This window comes from Erythrolamprus reginae, chromosome 1 (assembly GCF_031021105.1).
Source record: "Erythrolamprus reginae isolate rEryReg1 chromosome 1, rEryReg1.hap1, whole genome shotgun sequence".
Taxonomy (NCBI): domain Eukaryota; kingdom Metazoa; phylum Chordata; class Lepidosauria; order Squamata; family Dipsadidae; genus Erythrolamprus; species Erythrolamprus reginae.
Window position 1 is genome coordinate 170,059,575 of NC_091950.1, and position 19,049 is coordinate 170,078,623.

Here is a 19,049-nt window from a genome sequence, read left to right on the forward strand (position 1 = left end):
ATCTAACCAACCACTGTCTGACTAATACATATTTCATCTATAATGAACAAAGATATAAACAGATAGAGGGAGCCCCCATGGGATCACCCCTCTCACCTGTCATCGCCAACCTCTATATGGAATATTTTGAAAATAATGCATTAGAGCAATCTAAACACAAACCTAAACTTTGGCTGAGATATGTTGATGATACTTTTGTAATTTGGCCACATGGAAGGGAAAAACTAGACAATTTCCTCACACATCTCAACAGCCTACACCCCAAAATACAATTTACTATGGAAACAGAAGTCAATGATCAACTTCCCTTTCTAGATGTACTAATCTATAAAAAACCCAATGGCACCCTAGGACACACCATCTACCAAAAGAAAACCCATACCAACCGTTATCTAAATGCACACTCCCACCACCACCCCGCACAAATCACCTCAGTAGCCAAAACTCTCATCACCAGAACCAAACGCCTAGCTGACCAGGAGCACTTAAAAACTGAATTGAACAAACTCAAAGATGTATTAATTTCTAATGGATTCGAAAGGAAAACAATCACAAACCTAATCAAAAAAGAGACACCCCCCAAAAATCAAGATCAAGAACAGGACAATGGTACCACCCTTCTCCCTTACATCAAGGGCACCACTGACAAAATTAGTAAAATCCTGCACAAACATAATATTAAAACTTCATTTGTCACTAACCAAAAAATATCAAACATCCTAAGGAACCCAAAAGATAAAATCCGACTAGAACACCAAGGAATCTATGAAATCCCTTGCAAAACATGTGCAGCCACATACATTGGACAAACCAATCGAAGAGTGAGCCAACGCATTGCAGAACATGAGAATGCAGTTAAAAAAGAAGAAAAGACTTCCTCCCTTGTCCAGCACATTAAAAAAACAGGGCACGAAATTGACTTTGAAAAAACTAAATTACTTTCCAAAACAGAAAATTTATACAGAAGAATTACTAGAGAAGCTATAGAGATTGAGAAGCGCCCCCTATGCATGAATAAAAGAGATGATACGTCCCGCCTACCAGAGATTTGGAAACCAGCCTTAAACAAAAAAACATATCAGAATAATCACCATATCAATCTTTCAAGTAAGTGTGATTCCACCAACCAATCAAATCACTAAAACATAGTCACCCAATCTATTTGCTACATTCAAACCAAATCTCCACCCCCAACACTATATATAAGGAAGAAATGGCAGTTACAAACATTCCATATTTACAGCAACACGAAGTTTAAAACTTCAGCCTGATGATGGTGAATGTGATTTCACCGAAACGTCGCATAGACATGCAAAATATTACACAGGGCAAAACCCGAACTCAGAACAATCTACCCATATATACATATATACGTATATACGTATATACGTATATACGTATATACGTGTATACGCGTATACACGTATACACATATACACATATACACATATACACATATACACACATATATATCTATATCTATATCTATATCTATATCTATATCTATATCTATATCTATATATCTATATATCTATATATCTATATATCTATATATCTATATATATATCTATCTATCTATCTATCTATCTATCTATCTATCTATATATATATATATATATATATATATGACGGTCTTGGTATATTCGGGTTTCTTCCCGTGTAGGATTTGGAAATTTCTGGCGACATTTCGACGAAGTCTCACTCGTCATCTTCAGGCTGGTGTTTCTGTCCTTGTTCTCAGGCGAACACTGCGAGACCTGAGCTGCCTTCCTTCTATAAATACTGGTGGCTGGGTGTGGTTTGATGGCTCAGCAATTGCCTGCTGTGTAGAAACTTCCTGGTGAGTCAGTGGGGTAACAATTGGGGTCGTTGATGTAGCTGAGGTATGCTGATTAGTTAATGGTTGTAGATTAGGCGTGATATCCTGAGTAGTTGGAACTTGCAGGCTACTTGATTGTTTTACAATGTGTGTTCTGAGTCTGGTTTCTATGGCTGGGATACGTTTGAGGGCTGGTTTGTATCCCAGCCATAGAAACCAGACTCAGAACACACATTGTAAAACAATCAAGTAGCCTGCAAGTTCCAACTACTCAGGATATCACGCCTAATCTACAACCATTAAATATATATATATATATATATATATATTGTGTTTGTGCATCTATATTAAAAAATTACACAACACAGGGAACACATTAAGCCAGTAGATCATTAGAGCAACAGCTTTTAGAATATATAACAGTGCATCAAGCATTTCCAATTAAAATCTTCTATTTTCATTTTTATTTGTTTCTGTTTCTATTGAGTAGCATCAAAGATGACATTTTCAAGAGTAATTAAACATGTTAGGTACTATAATGTATTTAGCAGAAAACTAGCCAACTTTCCAATGTGGATGATTAATTTGTTGTTTTGCTTTTGAACTTAAAAAAAGAAAAGAAATATGGACAGTACAACATTGGGCTAAAACCAAATTACATATTGAAACTTCATATTCCTAACTCATTGCACATAATTACTTTTCTAGTATTTTATCATAGCCAAGGATAAACTCCTATAGGTTTTAAAGAAGGAAAGAAGTGATGCATTATAACATTAAAAACTAACGAAAAATCATAGATCTACTCAGTAAGAGAATATAAATTGTTTAAGAAGTACTGCAGAAAGAGGAATGATTATTACCCTCTATATTAAATCAAAATTAATATTAAGGAATACAGAAGTAAATCTATCTTGACAAAGTTGTTGAATGTGAACTGGGAGTGCAATGTTCTCCCCAAAAATTATTTCTATAAATTAGAAGGGAAGGGTGGAAACCACATACACACACAAAAATGCAACAACTACCCTTTCCCTTGGTATTTTATAAAGTATTCCCAAATGATTATCACAGCCAATCACTAAATCATAAAGAGTTTAGAACAACCTGCAATTTAGTTTGCAATAAAAGAAGCTAAGAAATAAGAGGAAGCAAAATAGAATATTAAAACAAAGGAAACACCCATGTATACACAGGGCCGCCGATAGACGGCCCGGGAAAATTGAATAATGGGGGGGGGGGCGGCGCTTCTCCTGCTGAGCCCAGTCCTCTCCCGGTGGCTTTCGGCTCCTCCCGCCGAGGAGCTGCAAGGCTGGCCTCGGAGCCCCGCACGGCCAGCGTTCCCTCGTGCCCGGCGGGCTCCCCTTTCCTAAACCCCCATCAGCCCCCTCCTTCCCTTCCCGCCCTCCTTCCCCGAGGCGTCCCTTGCCCATCATCCCCTGCCGGGCAATGGGGCAGCGGGACTGCTAGATGGGCAGCTCTTCCGGCGAGGGGGGGAGGCGCCAATTTGGCCAGGTAAGGAGACAGAGTATCGGGGAGGGGGGCACTCCGCGAGAAAAACGGGTGGACTGCCAAACAGAGGCCCCCTAGGCCCAGGGGACGCCCGTTTATGGGGGTTACCAAAAAAAAAAGGCGCACCCGGGAACAACCCGATCCCGGGGGCTGCTCAGCAGTGCTGCGGAACTGGCTGAGGAAAAGAAAGGCGAGGGGGGGAGGTAGTCAAGCCTGTCTATCCACCCCTGTTCCCCCCTAAATCCGTCACTGTCGCCTCTGCCACTGCCAGCCCGCGGGACAAAGCCGGCCACGTAGCCACAGCCGAATATGCCGCCTGAGAACGGCCCAATCCCGGGGGCTAGCAGGCAGGGCAGGCAGGCGAGCCCGTCGGGGGTCCCACGCGAGGTGCCCCCTCCCCTTCCCTTTCACACGCAGCTTCGGGCCCCCTGAGCGTGTGCAGAGCGCCCCCAGCGCCGCCCCAGCCGAGAAACCCCTGCCCCCTTTTTCCCGACCGGACGGAGCCCGCCGGGGGGGTCCCATGCAGGGCGCCCCCTCCCCTCCCATGGAGCCCTGCCCTGTTTGGTGCCCGCTGGCCGGGCAACAGCCTCCCTCCCTCCCGTTTGCAGAGCTCCGCCGGGCAAAGTTCGGACACCTTCCGGGCGCATGCACACATCCACACCTCCACCCCCCCGGGAGGAATTCGCCCCCCGCCCAGAATTGGCCAGCCCAGCAATGCTGCCCTGCTCCCTTCGGAGGTGCGGAGAGGGCGGGGAGAGGAATTTAACTCCAAAAGTGGCCGGGGTTGCGCAGAAATTCCCCCAACCTTCGCTGGTTTCGGGCCAGGGAAGAGGGGGCCGTGTTTACCTGGCTGATTCGGGGATGAGAGACCACCAGGAGTTCCGCAAGGCTGCGTGACTTGGATTGGGAAGTCCGAAAAAGACCCCCGGGATGGATGAGTGGAGGGAGAGGGAGAAAGAGAGAGGGAGAGAGGGGGGAGAAAGAGAGAGAAAGAGATAGCAAGAGAGGGAGAGAGAGAAAGAGATAGGGAGAGAGGGGGGGAGAGAAAGAGATAGCAAGAGAGGGAGAGAGAGAGAAAGAGAGGGAGAGGGAGAAAGAGAGAGGGAGAGAGGGGGGAGAAAGAGAGAGAAAGAGATAGCAAGAGAGGGAGAGAGGGAGAGAGGGAGAGAGAGAAAGAGAGAGTGAGAGAGGGGGGAGAGAAAGAGATAGCAAGAGAGGGAGAGAGGGGGAGAGAGAAAGAGAGGGAGAGGGAGAAAGAGAGGGAGAGAGGGGGGAGAAAAGAGAGAGAGAGGGAGAGAGAGAAAGAGAGAGGGAGAGGGGGAGAGATAGCAAGAGAGGGAGAGAGGGAAAGAGGGGGGAGAGAGGGGGAGAGAAAGAGAGAGGGAGAGAGAGGGAGGAGATAAAGGAAGAGGAGAGATAGAAAGGAAGAGAGAGAAAGAAAGAGGGATAGAAAGAGTGAGAGATGCTCAGTGAGCCTTTCTTTGAAGTTGCCTTTCTTTCTTTCTTTCTTTCTTTTGCTCTCTTGCTCTCTTGCTCTTTCATTCTTTTTTCTCTCTCTTGCTTTCTTTCTTTCTCTTGCTTTCTCTCCTTCCTTCCCTCCTTCCATTTCTTTCATTCCCCCTCTCTATTTTTATTTCTCTTTCATTCTCTTTCTTTCTTGCTTGCTCTTTTTCTTTCTCTCTTTTACCTTCCCTTCCTCTATTTCTTCTTTTCTTTCTCCTTCCTACCTTCTTCCCTCCCTCCCTTCCTTCAGTCCTTCCTCTCTTACTCTCCCCTTTCATAAGTTTCCTTGCTTCCTTCCTCTGTTCCTGTCCCTTCCCCCTTTCTTTCTTTCTTTCTTTCTTTCCTTCCTTTCCTCCCTCCATTTCTTGCTTTCCTTTTCCTTCCTCCCTTCTTTCCTCCCTCATTCCCTTCTTTCACTCCTTCCTCACTTACTCTCCCCTTTCACCCCTCCCCAAAGAAGGTAAATTTCATACATAATTGGTATGTCGCAAAATAAAGTAGTTTTAAAATGGCGGGGAGGGGGGGGGCCCAGACACTTAGGCTGTATGGGGCCCCAAAATTCCTGATGGCGGCCCTGTGTATACATACATACATACATACATACATACATACAGACAGACAGACAGACAGACAGACAGACAGACAGACAGACAGACAGACAGACGTGAAAGTGGGGAGCAGAGAACAGGGCTATTAATGTAGCAGTCACCTTCAGTGTAGAACTCCCACATCAAGTCCCCAAGCCAGTTTGCAAATCGAAAACTTAGGGAATGATAGGAGGTTGTGGAAAGATCTTATTCTGGAGGGCATGGTGTCTATGAAGAAGCTCAATCATCCAAATCATGGTTGTCCCAAAGGTGCTTTTTTTCAAGACACAATTGGACTTTGTTTTTTTCTTTGAAGATATTTAGCTTCTCATCCAAGAAGCTACTTCAACTTTGACTGGAGAGTGGGGAATGCAATGATTTATACTCCTTGCATAGAGCCGATCATTTGCATTCTTTTAGAGAGTTGTAGAGTTTATCTGGAGGTTTATCCGCAGTGAAGGGCTACCAAAATTTTTACTAACATGCTGTGGGCATGGCAGAACGCCCTACATTTTATTTCAATATCTTTCAGTGCAAATTGGGTGCTTTGGGGTGGAGCTCCATTTTTGCTACCCCACTGCATTCCCCGCCATCCGGGCAGCATCCCACCCCTGTTTATCCATGTCATCAGAATCACTTGAATGGTGCAGTTTGGTGTGGAGCTTTCTTGGAACTGTTGAAAGGATTGTGTTGTAGATTGGTAATAGATGATGTTGTATCCATCCCACTCTGTTGAGAGAAGGCTGTTCAATTTTGACAAAGATAGCCTCTTTAACCCCTCTTTCAAACCAGCCATCCTCTCTGTTCAAAATATTGATGGTGTTGTCTTCAGAAGAGTGGCCTGTGTATTTTAAATGCAGATGAACTGCTGAATCTAGTCATGATGTGTTTGTTCTCCTATGTTGTGCCACACATTTATTAAGTGGTTGTTTCATTTCCCCAATGTACATAGATTTGTATGCCGCCCCAATATCTGCACATGGGTATCTCCACATTGCACTGCATATACTATGTTGCTCAGTTTCTGTCTGGGTGTTTACCCAAAGGATAAATGCTCCAACACCTGTTGCCCAACTTGTTCTGTGGACATTTGGAGCCAGATGTCATGTGGTATGTTTATTTATTTATTTATTTATTTGTTTGTTTGTTTGTTTGTTTATTTATTAGATTTATATGCCGCCCCTCTCCGCAGACTCGGGGCGGCTAACAACAATAAAAAGACAACATAACAAATCTAATATTAAAATATCTAAAAACCCCAATTTAAGAGATCAGTCATACATACAGTCATACCATACATAAATTTTATAAGCCTAGGGGAAGGGAATATTTCAATTCTCCCATGCCTGATGACAGAGGTGGGTTTTTAAGAGCTTACGAAAGGCAAGGAGGGTGGGGGCAACTCCGATATCTGGGGGGAGTTGGTTCCATAGGATCAGGGCCGCCACAGAGAAGGCTCTTCCCTTGGGTCCCGCCAAACGACATTGTTTAGTCGACGGGACCCGGAGAAGGCCCACTCTGTGGGACCTAACTGGTCACTGGGATTCGTGTGGCAGAAGGCGGTCCCGGAGATATTCTGGTCCGATGCCATGAGGGGCTTCATAGGTCATAACCAACACTTTGAATTGTGACCGGAAACCGATTGGCAACCAGTGCAGACTGAGGAGTGTTGGAGTAACATGGGCGTATTTAGGAAAGCCCATGATAGCTCTCGCAGTTGTTCCTGTGCTGCCACTGTGGCAGGACGCTGCATGGTGCATCATGCTGGTGCTGCTGCTTGTGGCAGGAGGCCTCATGGCACCTCAAGTCAGTGCCACAACTTGTATAAAAATATCATGTGCATGCCACGCTGGTGTCACCACTCGTATACGCAATGGCACATCACACAATCTCTTACCATGAGCGGTGGCATTGGCACAACATGCCATGCAACCTTCTGACGCAAGCACCATACTGAGTCATGTGGAACAAGTGGCAGCACCAGCATGACATGGCATGTGACCTCCTGTCATGAGTGGCAGCACCATCACAACACAACAAGTGGCATCCTGCTGCAAGTGGAAGCACTGGCACGCCATGCCACATGACCTCCTGCTGCAAATAGGCACAGAAGTCAGGCAGCAGCGCAACAGGTGTCAGGGTGTGGGCAGCCTGGCTGCGGTAATCCTAATGTAAAGGTGCCTCTTTTGGAGGAAAAAAAGTATAAGTGTCTTATTTTAGGTGAAACACAGTAGGGATATTAAACCTGATATTACTCACTATTAAATCAGACGTATTCTAATTTCCATTAAATATTAGTTTTCCTTGCTTTAAGATAGTTTTGTAATATTTCTTCAGGACAATTGATGTTCTGTCGGGCTCTGTGGTAGGAGCCTCCCAAAAATTCAAGGGTACAAATTACAGACACACACACGTTTGAAAATTCAAAACAATGTTATTTATCACAAAATTCAAAATAAACTAAGCACTCTTTTTGTTTTGCAAAGCGCACTCATCCCAAAACAACTGGGTAGTCTGTACAATTAACCTTAAGCAGTCATTAAGTACTTAGCTAGCAGCTGTGAAGAAACTTCACACCCCTTCTTCTTCCAACGAAGTAAGACACACATACATGTTGCTCTGCTTTGTTTTCAAAGGTGTGAAAAATCAACAAAGTCCAGAAACCAGCAACACAGGATTCCTGACGAACTGCGATCAGATACTCTTCCACTACGGCCAAACCCACATGCTGCTATTTATAGCAGCAGCCCTAATTACTGGAGCCCCACCCAAACACAGGTGGCCACTCTTATTTCCTGTAATATGTCCTTACTTGATCTCTTCTACGCATAATTCTGCGCTTGCATGGGTCCAAGACGTTTTCATCCAAATCAATGGAAGATAAGGGAGATTGACTGCCTGGGCTGTGTGCCAAGCCCCCCTCTTCCAAGCCACTCCCACCTTCTTCTTCGTCCGAGGAAACTAAACTCTGAACTGACTCTGTCGGCAATAACACAGGCCTGTGACATGTTGAAGTTTCCCCTGCATCCATCTCCACATTCCCTGGGGCAGGAGCTGGGCCATAGCCAACCACAAAAATTGAGAAATTATTTTATGATAAATCCAATGAAAGGGGTAATAAAACAGAAATATTGAGGAAAATATTGATACTGCACTCCTTCTCAGGCTAAGCTATGAATGTCCAAATTCAACTATAGATGGGATCAATTGACTTGAATATGGCAGAAAACTGAGAGAGCAAGGCTAAATTAAATTCTTTATCTTAAGTTAGAGTGGCACAGTTAACCATTTGAAAGTGCTGGTTCTCCCTTAAACCCACAGCATTTCTGCTTCTTCCTGTCTGTCTGGTTCCAAAATCTTGTTTGTCCTATGCTTCATGTACTGAACCTGAGCAGATACTGGTTGTTAGTATAACATCCCTTCTCTTAGGCCTCCGGCTTTACTTTTACAGTTGGGAAAGAAGAAAGGAATGTGGGAAAGAAGAAAGGAATGTTGATGGTATCATGTAGGCTTTGGAATTTTTTCCAAAATTGGTAAAGATGTTTTAAATAATTGATTGGCTTTCCTTTTGTTAGTACCAAGATATCATTTTTTTAAAGAATATCTTGAAATTATCTTAATTGGTAGTATATATTAAAAATATACACTATTTTAAATCCCAGCTATCCAATAATATATAATCAAACATTTTTGGCAACAGTGATCATGCAGTCATGCAATCCAAAAGTTTAAACTTTCAGAGTTTTAAAATAAATAAGCAAACGTAACTTGATGCCTGTTCTTGAAATGCTTGAATGAAATTTTCAGTTTCCAATATTTATTGAAATCTTTCCATGCATTACTTACCATCCTTCAGGATTGTTTCACGGTCAGAGCCATCAACTTTTTGACGTCCTATCAAGAAACTGGTAGTGTCTGCAAAGTATATGTAATTGGTTTCAGCATGATAATCCAAAGCTCGAGGATTTACCAAATTTTCTATAGGGATTATATGTTCATCAGTTATTTTGGTATTTAGATCCATTCCTTGTATGATGCCTGGACGTCCTTTCCCATAAAACAGGAACAATTCATTCTTTAATCCTATATTAAAAAGTATTAAAATTTAAATCATAAATCTTTCATAATTTATTTACACTAAAAACCAAAGCTGCTTTATTTAATGCTAAAACATTTTTTTTGTTCAGCATTTACAATTAAGGTCTCAGATATTCTGAAGGCATCTGAGCTAAGAATGATTGGTCAATTAAATCTATTACATTTGTTACAGCCAATCAATCACTGCTTATTTCCAAAAGTCCCAAAGTACACAGACTATTTTAGTACAAAAGGACTTATATAATGTTGTATAAAAATGGATCTATTGCTTGTTATTAACATGTAATAATATTGTAATGTTCAGCAAAGTCACAATTTAATTTTCATTTTTAAACTCAAAAACTAAAGAAAAATATTAGTAATACAGTGGAACCTCGACATACGAGCAGCTCTACTTACGAGCTACTCGAGATAAGAGCTGGGAGGGGAGCGACATTTTTGTTTGCCTCCCGAGCTCACATTCGGGATACGAGCGCCAAGGAGCTGTCTCCTGAAACCGAACGCTAACTTCCGCGTTCGGCTTCAGGAGACAGCTCCTTGGTGCTCGTATCCCGCGTTTTTTAAAAGGTTGCAGCCGGCCTGGGGGGCTCGGGGGGGTGCTGGCAAACCCCCCAGGCCGGCTGCCACGTTTTAAAACACCCGCGCCGCTTCGCAGCTGTCTCCTGAAGCCGAACGCGGAAGTTAGCGTTTGGCTTCAGGAGACAGCTGCGAAGCGGCGCGCGTGTTTTAAAACATGGCAGCCGGCCTGGGGGGCTCGGGGGGAAGCCTCCGAACCCCCCAGGCCAGCTGCGACGTTTTAAAACACCCGCGCCGCTTCGCAGCTGTCTCCTGAAGCCGAACGCTAACTTCCGCGTTCGGCGGCAGCGGTTTTTTTTTGTTGTTGCACGGATTAATTGACTTTACATTGTTTCCTATGGGAAACAATGTTTCGTCATACGAGCATTCCGACTTACGAGCCTCCTTCCGGAACCAATTAGTCTCGTAAGTCGGGGTTCTACTGTATTACTAAATAATAGACCATATTTTATCTGAATATGTATAAATAAGTGCTTATATATTCAGTTACTTTTTCCTTAAACATATTGAAACTTTGTAATCAATATTGAAAATATAAGCACCCTGAGCAACAAGTATTCAAAACTTATTTTTTTAAAAAATATTTGCATTCACTTAAAATTTGTAATTAAAATTTTGGCTATATAACTTGCATTATGGTAGTTTTTGTATAGGTTCCCCCAAATATCAGGAAACAAAATGTAAATTTATGACAAGACTCAACTAACATCAAAATGTCAAGAAAAGGAAATTTTTGAAAAAATTATTTGAAGATTATATTTTAATACAAATAATACACTGTGGTTGGATCTTGGTTGACACAATTTCTATAAACACTCCAACATAGCATTACAGTTGGGAAGGATTTGGTGATACTATCCTGTAGGAGACAAGAATATCAAGAAATAATGAAATGTCTCTGCTGCTACAAGGTCCAATCCATACATACAGATTATGCTCTCCTATATCTCCTATATCATTCTTCTTTCCTATATTTATTCTATTCTTTCACCGATATATTTTACAGTGGTACCTCGAGATACGAGTTTAATTCGTTCCGGACCTGGGCTCTTAAGTCGAGCAGCTCTTATCTCGAACGACTTTTCCCCATAGGAATTAATGTAAATAATTTTAATTGGTTCCAGCCCTCAAAAAACTCACAAAGTTAGTCTAAATTATGCAGAAAGACATGTTTTTAATGAAGAAATGTACATGTACATATAAATGAATAATGAAGTTTCTTTCACTTAACTTGTAAACTTTCTTAAACTTTTAAATTTACATATGTTCAACTTCTCTGCCACCCAATCCTGTAGGACAGAGGTCCCCAACCCTTTTTGCACCAGGGACCGGCTTTAAGCGATCAAGAGAGGAATGGGTGAATGAATGGACGGAGGGTGGGAAGGAAGGAAGGAAAGAGGGAAGGGACAGGAACAGAGGAAGGAAGCAAGGAAACTTATGAAAGGGGAGAGTAAGAGAGGAATGAGTGAAGGGAGGGAGGGAGGGAAGAAGGTGGGAAGGAGAAAGAAAAGAAGAAATAGAGGAAGGGAAGGTAAAAGAGAGAAAGAAAAAGAGAAAGAAAGAAAGAAAGAAAGGGGGAAGGGACAGGAACAGAGGAAGGAAGCAAGGAAACTTATGAAAGGGGAGAGTAAGAGAGGAATGAGTGAAGGGAGGGAGGGAGGGAAGAAGGTGGGAAGGAGAAAGAAAAGAAGAAATAGAGGAAGGGAAGGTAAAAGAGAGAAAGAAAAAGAGCAAGAAAGAAAGCTGCAAGCACCCCCCCGAGCCCCCCAGGCCGGCTGCAACCTTTTAAAACACGTGCGCCGCTTCGCAGCTGTCTCCTGAAGCCGAACGCGGAAGTTAGCGTTTGGCTTCAGGAGACAGCTCCTTGGCGCTTGTATCTCGAATTTGGGCTTGTAAGTAGAACAAAAATATCTCTCCCCTCCCAGCTCTTATCTCGAGTTGCTCTTAAGTAGAGCAGCTCTTATGTCGGGGTTCCACTGTATTCCTATTTCTTCTCTTCTCTTCTTTCTTAGATATATTTTACTATGAGTATATCCTCTATAACCTTCATTATATATTTACTATATGTATACCCAATATAACTCTCATTGTGCAATGGACAAAATCAATCAATCAATCAATCAATTAACAGTGTTGGAAAGGACCTTGTAGGTTGTCTACTCCAAACCCCCACTCAAGCAAACCCTACACCATTTCTGACAGATGGCAATCCAGTCTCTTCTTGAAAGTTTCCAGTGATGAAGCTCCCACAACTTCTGAAGGCAAGGTGTTCCATTGGTTGATTGCTCTCCCTGTCAGATAATTACTCCTTATTTCCAGGTTGAATCTCCCCTTGTTCAGTGTCCATCCATTACGTCTTGTCTGGCCTTCAGATGGTTTGGAAAATAGCTTGACCCTCTCCATTCAAATATTGGGACATTCCTATTATGACTTCCCTGGTCCTTCTCTTCAAGAGACTAGCCATGCCCAGTTCCTGCAATAGTTCATCATATTTTTCAGCCTCCAATCCACTAATCATCTTAGTTGCTCTTCTCTGCACCCTTTCTAAAGTTTCAATGTATTTTTTATAGTGTGGTAACCAAAACTGGATGCAGTATTCAAAGTGTAGACTTACTAAGGATTTGTAAAATGGTATTAGTACCTCACTTGATCTTTATTGTATTGGTTTAATATGGTAAGAACATACTGTTGAACACATTCCAGTGGCATACTCACGCAACTGGTATTATTAATTATTTTATTTAATATAGAAAATTATTTCTGGTAAAGTGTTTGATATCAGAAAACATACTTTTGCATGATCTGCCATCACTTCCTAAGACAAAGCCTGTCCGACAGCGACAAGTCCTGCTTTTATAGCTGCTGCTGAGCAAACAGATATGGGAACATCTACCTGGTCTTCCATGCTGATCTAGTTCACATGCATGGCTTCTTACTGGAATAGATAAAAACAAAAAAACAAATTAGAAATTCCTTCAAAACAGGATGATCAACCTCCCTAAGGCAAAAAAGATAAACCTCAATGTTGCAATTTCTTATTCATGCTCGGTAAGAAGTATTTAAGGAATTATTATTTTAAATAATACTACAAAATAAAGTGAAGTATATAATTTTTTATCTTATAGGACACAGATATAATTCTGATTTTAAACATACAAAAGGGAATGCATAAAAATATCATGATGACAACCTCTGATATTTAGCTGTCAGGTATGCAGAACCAGGAAAAAAATGATTTTTTTCTTTTTTTTCCTTTCTGGGCTTTGGCTTTTCCTATCACAGTAAAGGAGGTTGAATGTGTATAATTTTAGAAGAGTTGTGTGTGTGTGTGTGTACATAGAAGGGAATGTGGGGGAAAAATCATATGCATCTTGGTGAACAGTAGAAAGATACATGTCTCTGCAAGTTCAAAATCTGGATCCTTTGTTTAGAAACACAGTGATCCCTCGAGTTTCGCGATCTCGATCTTCGCGAAACGCTATATCGTGATTTTTTAAAAAATATTAATTAAAAAAACCCACTTCCGCGTTTGGCTTTGGGAGTCAGCTGGGAAGCGGCGCGGCTGTTTTAAAAGGACGCCGCCAGCCTGGGGGGCTTCCCAGCACCCCTCCAAACCCCCAACCCAGGTTTGGGGTGTGCTGGGAAGCCCCCCATGCTGGCGGCGACCTTTTAAAACAGCCGCACGGCTTCCCAACTGAGTCCTGAAGCCAAACGCCAAAGGCGAACTTCCGGGTTTGGCTTCAGGAGTCAGTTGGGAAGCCGCGCGGCTGTTTTAAAAGGTCGCCGCCGGCATGGGGGCTTCCCAGCACCCCCACAAACCTGGGTTGGGGGTTCAGGGGGTGCTGGGAAGCCCCCCATGCCGGCGGCGACCTTTTAAAACAGCCGCGCGGCTTCCCAACTGAGTCCTGAAGTCAAACGCAGAAGTTCGCCTTTGGCGTTTGGCTTTAGGACTCAGTTGGGAAGCCGCGCGGCTGTTTTAAAAGGTCGCCGCCGGCATGGGGGGCTTCCCAGCACCCCCCCAAACCCCCAACCTGGGTCTTCCCGGCCGCCCACGCAAAGGGGAAACCCCGGCTCCTCGCTAATGCCCGCCGCTCGCCCGCCCGCCAGCAAGAGGGGAAGACCCAGGGAAGGTTCCTTCGGCCGCTCAACAGCTGATCTGCTCGGTAGCGCAGCAGCAGCGAGGAGCCGAATCGGGGTTTCCCCTTTGCGTGGGCGGCGGGGAACGCAAACTCCACCATCTGCGCATGCGCGGCCATGGGAAAAAGGGCGCGCATGTGCAGATGGTGTTTTTACTTCCGCAACCCTACATTGCGAAAAATCGATTATCGCGAGGGGTCTGGGAACGGAACCCTCACGATAATAGAGGGATCACTGCATTTCCAAAAAGTGAGTAGCCCTAATATCTCAGGGTTTTTTAAATTGTTATTAATGCAAAAAAACAGACTATACTTTTAATTGCTTAGAGATAGTTATAATGATATTAAACATGTATTTAAACACAACAGCAATAGTATGAAGTCAAAAATTACATCTACACGATGATCTGAGAGAAAGGAGGAAGGAAAAAAAAACCTTAACAAAAGGGCCAGAAAATTCTTCCTAAACAGAATTGTAAGTTTAGAATTTAGTTATTGATACCAACCAAAAGTTTGGGATAACGTGGTGTAGAGCAGCTGCCCAAGGAAAGTCTACCATAGCTATTGAGTACTGGATTATCATCCTAATGCATGGCTGGCAGCATTCTGCAGCCGGCCGAAATTGCGTTGGGGCTCAGACTGAACATGGCCCCGGTACTTCCACTGTCCTCCATATTGATGGTGATTGCATGCCACTGCACACAGCATTTCCTGCTGGGGGGCATGCCGGGTGAGCCCTATAATTAGGCAATTCCTCCTTTTGCCCCCCAGCCTCTGAGAAGCAGACACCCGCCCGCCCTCCCTATCTTACAATGTGACCTGATGGGGTCGTCCATGGAGGCTGAATAGGAATTTTTTGTGGTTTCAGCGCTTTAGCTGCAACTGTTTTTTTGCCTATTCCACAATGGATAGGGGGTGGCACATTTTGTTATAATTTAATAATTGGCTTTCCCTTTGGTCACTGAGGTTGGCAGGTTAGGGGCGGAAATGGGCAGTGGTAGCAACTGGTGTTCTCCTTTAGGGCATCTCTTGAAAGATGATGAGCTGCATCTCGCCAGGAACTATAGGTTCACACGACCTCAGTGATTGGAGAGGGGTGCCCTTGGGACTCACCTAATCCAATAACCAGAAAGGGATTGGATGGTGAGCTCCTCCCACACACTTTAAGGGCATGGCCAGGAACCAGGTGAAGGTAGCGACCTTGTTCAGCAAGGAGCTATGCTCATAGTTGCCCAGGAAAGTTATTCGTGAATTATTATTGCCCCAAATTGTTTAGTGGCCTCTCTTGGTTATTTGGTTGATAATCAGTTAAAGTTCATTTAACTTTAATAAAGTGACCCATTTAGACCCAGCTCTTGTTGTCCGTGTTCTTATTCCGCATCCAACGCAATTGTTACAGGGGGGGGGGGGAACAGTCCTAATTTTCTGTGGCTTTTTATCAGTTCTTGTGCCCTTTTAGGATTGGGATTACTGAAGAAAGTGAATAAATTGCAAGATAGTTGGAAGGTTACAGATCACAGATTAGGAACAATTGAAGATATCTGCTTCATTCTTAATCATGTCAAGACACTCATTAAAAAAACTTATTAAAAAGACACCAAGAAATTCTATTACATGCCATAGGGATATCAAGTTACATGATTAGACCTTGCACTCTATCTAATTTAAAAGGGGGAATGAATTCTAATGAAAAACCAACACTTTGACTTTACTTGCACATATCCTTGCCCGATTTCTCAGTCTTTCACATCAGAAAATGAAGTTTGTACAGTTTGATATCTGACATAAATCTCATCCTAAACCCAAATTTAATCCTTTTAGTAGCAGAATTTGATTTGGTTTGGAAATAGGCTAGTTTCAGAATGGAGAAAGAGAGCAGTATTCTTGCTAGTTTAAGACATGCAATTAATATATTATGATGAATATGCATTACAAACCTTGTTCTAGAAAAGAAGACAGAGAACCAATTTTACTTTTACTAAACTGGAAAAAATGGCTGAATTGGTTAACCTTTCAAGCAACAACATTTTATGCGCCAACAATTTATTATGCCATTAATTTTTTAAAAAAAAAATAGGATCAGACACTTCTAATGAGTAAATCAACTTTGAAGTGAAGAAGTTAGTTAATGGTGTGTCGAGGCTTGCTCAAATGTAATGAGAATAAATTCTTAGGAACTCATCCAATGAAGACCATAACTTCCCACTGTTCACAATTAATTACTACTAAATTTGCAACCCAATTAGTCATAAAGAAAACCATTATTGCCATCGTAAGTAATAACATTTCCTTTTTAATATTTTCATATTCTGACTGGAACAAGTCTGCGGAGAGGGGCGGCATACAAATCTAAATAAATACAAAATACAAATACAAACAAAGCACCTTCTTCTCAGCTCTGAAGCCTAAATGTCACCTAAACAACATGTTTGTTTTCTCCAACAAAAAAAGTTTTGTTTTTTCCAGATGCTCTGATAATTAGTGTTGGGCAAACCCAATGAAGTTCGGGTTCGGCGAACTCACCCAAACTTTGCCGTGAAGTTCAGGTGACTTTGCCGAACCCGAACTTCTGCTTGCAGCAAGCCGCTGCGGCGTCCTTTTCTGTAAAAATAAACAAGGAGGTTGGGAATTCCCCACCTCCTTTTGCTTCCTTTTATTTTTACAGAAAAGGATGCCGCAGCGGTGCTGCAAGCAAAAGGAGGTGGGAAATCCCATGATGGGATTCCGGGGGTGGAGCTTTGACATCATGGAGACTCCTTCCTCCCAGTTTCGGCCAGCCAGGAAGTAGTCTCCATGATGTCAAAGCCCCACCCCTGGAATCCCTTTGTGGGACTTCCCACTCTCCTCCCGGGTGGTGGAGTTTCACGGTGTTGAGCTGAACCCGAACCAAACATGGTGGCTCTATCATCTCCAGAGAATGAATGCTGTACTATGGAACTATATGCTGTGCTATATATTCAAAGAAATTGCCTGTCTCCTACAGATCAGGAAGAAGAGAAGCAGAGAGAGATCATTATCCTCAACAACAATAACAACAACAAACATAATAACACTGAGAAGAAATGGACAAAAGAAATCTCCCTGGAACAACAAAAAATAATTTGATCTTTTAAAACTACACTGTTCTATCGATGAGACTTTTTAAAAGAAAGGGAAAACAGTAGAGATTAACAAGGTTTTAGAGCAAACATTAATACTCTGAGGATTAGGAAAACATTTTCTTTTTATGGTTGTTGTATAGCAGGAATAAGCAAAAGGTTAATCAGGATCTGTGGGTTGATTGCCAAGTGATTTGCGATATAGATTGGCAAAGGTTTCCAATTCCCAATTGCCACATAGCAACACCAGTTAAAAACAAGGACTGAATTTTTATGTTAAAGGACCTGAGATATTGCTTCTACCACTGATCACTATTTGTGCCCAGAAGTATTCCATACAAGTACCTTAATTCTCAGTGTATGATTGCCTGCCTAAATCAATATTTTTCAGCTGTTTGATAAGGTTTCATAATTCTACTAAGAATAAGGAAAACTTGCAACATTGAAACATGCACAATCCTTTTGTAATTTCTATTTCGTGAATATTCTGAGTAATACAGTAAAGTTGTTAATATGTAAATTACTTTATTTTAATGTGATTGATTATTTAGAACTCATAAAATTGTGGACAGAATTGTCCAGAATCCTGAAAAGAATCATAATATCCATCACATTTTGTAAAATAAACGTATTTTTACTAAATATAATATCATCAAAACACATACACACCAATTAAACAATGTCACGACTATACTCATTCATAATCACAAGCAACAGCATTTAAACAAACATAATTCCAGTTTTTCAATTACCGCTAGAAAGATCACCCCAAATGATATAAAGGAATACAAGATTTCAAATTCTCCAAAAATCTTCTATGAGTACAATACCACAGAAATAGTATGATAGGGTCATGGCACAAATACTTGAGTAAAATAAAATAAATAGAAGCTAGATAGGGAATGCAGTACACATTAAATTATGAATTCAGATATTCAGATCAGATTAACTGGAGCCTAGGATAATAATTGGTGAAAATCTAGCTATTATTCTTGAAAAAAAATGGGAATATTAGAAAATTAGAGTTGACAAAGGTCTCTTAAAAATAGAAGAGAAGGATACCAAGGAAGAATAGACCAGTCAATCTGCATAGAAGATTCTAGAGGAGATGATAAAATAAGTCCCAAGCAATATTTTTTAGAGGCTAGCATGGATTTATAAAGAATAAATTGTGTCATTTTTTAAAAAGCCTAATAGATTGAGGGAATACTATGGACATAATTTAACTGGAATTATATTTGGTAAAATAGGTGACCACAAATATATAAGTGTTGCTTCCAAAAGTGGCAAAGAGATATAAGTGGCAAAGAGATATAAGAATAGCTATTACATACACAAGGGAAAATATAAACTGGATCTTCAATTTCCAAAGAAACGCCAAGCCATTCTTTGCATAGAATTGGGAGGGGACCCCAAAGAGGTTAGAACTTTGGGTGTGTGTGTCCCCCCCCCCCTGGATTCATAACTTCTGCTGGAAGAGCAGGTAGCAGTTGTGTCTAGAGGGCTTTTGCATAATGTTGTGCTCTGTTGCAGTTGTGCCCATTTATGGATCAAGGAGTCCTACTAAAAGTCATCCACGCCCTGGTCACCTCCTGATTAGACCACTACAATGGGCTTTACATAGAGCTGCCTTAGAGTGTGTTAACAAACTTCAACTGTTGCAAAAGTACAGCAGTATGAATAATTATGTATGTCTGTAATGGTTACCAATTGTAGGTCC

The 19,049-nt window shown here is 42.0% G+C and overlaps 1 protein-coding gene across 1 annotated transcript in view; it reads right to left on the reverse strand.

The window, feature by feature from the left end:
* LRP1B (LDL receptor related protein 1B) overlaps window positions 1-19,049 on the reverse strand; it is a 1,143,506-nt gene that overhangs the window by 352,912 nt on the left and 771,545 nt on the right. Inside the window, exons 10-11 of the mRNA XM_070731453.1 lie at window positions 12,887-13,030; window positions 9,268-9,504 (exon numbers count right to left, since the gene is read on the reverse strand). Coding sequence (XP_070587554.1) covers window positions 9,268-9,504; window positions 12,887-13,030 — 381 coding nt within the window. The remainder of the gene's footprint in view (window positions 1-9,267; window positions 9,505-12,886; window positions 13,031-19,049) is intronic.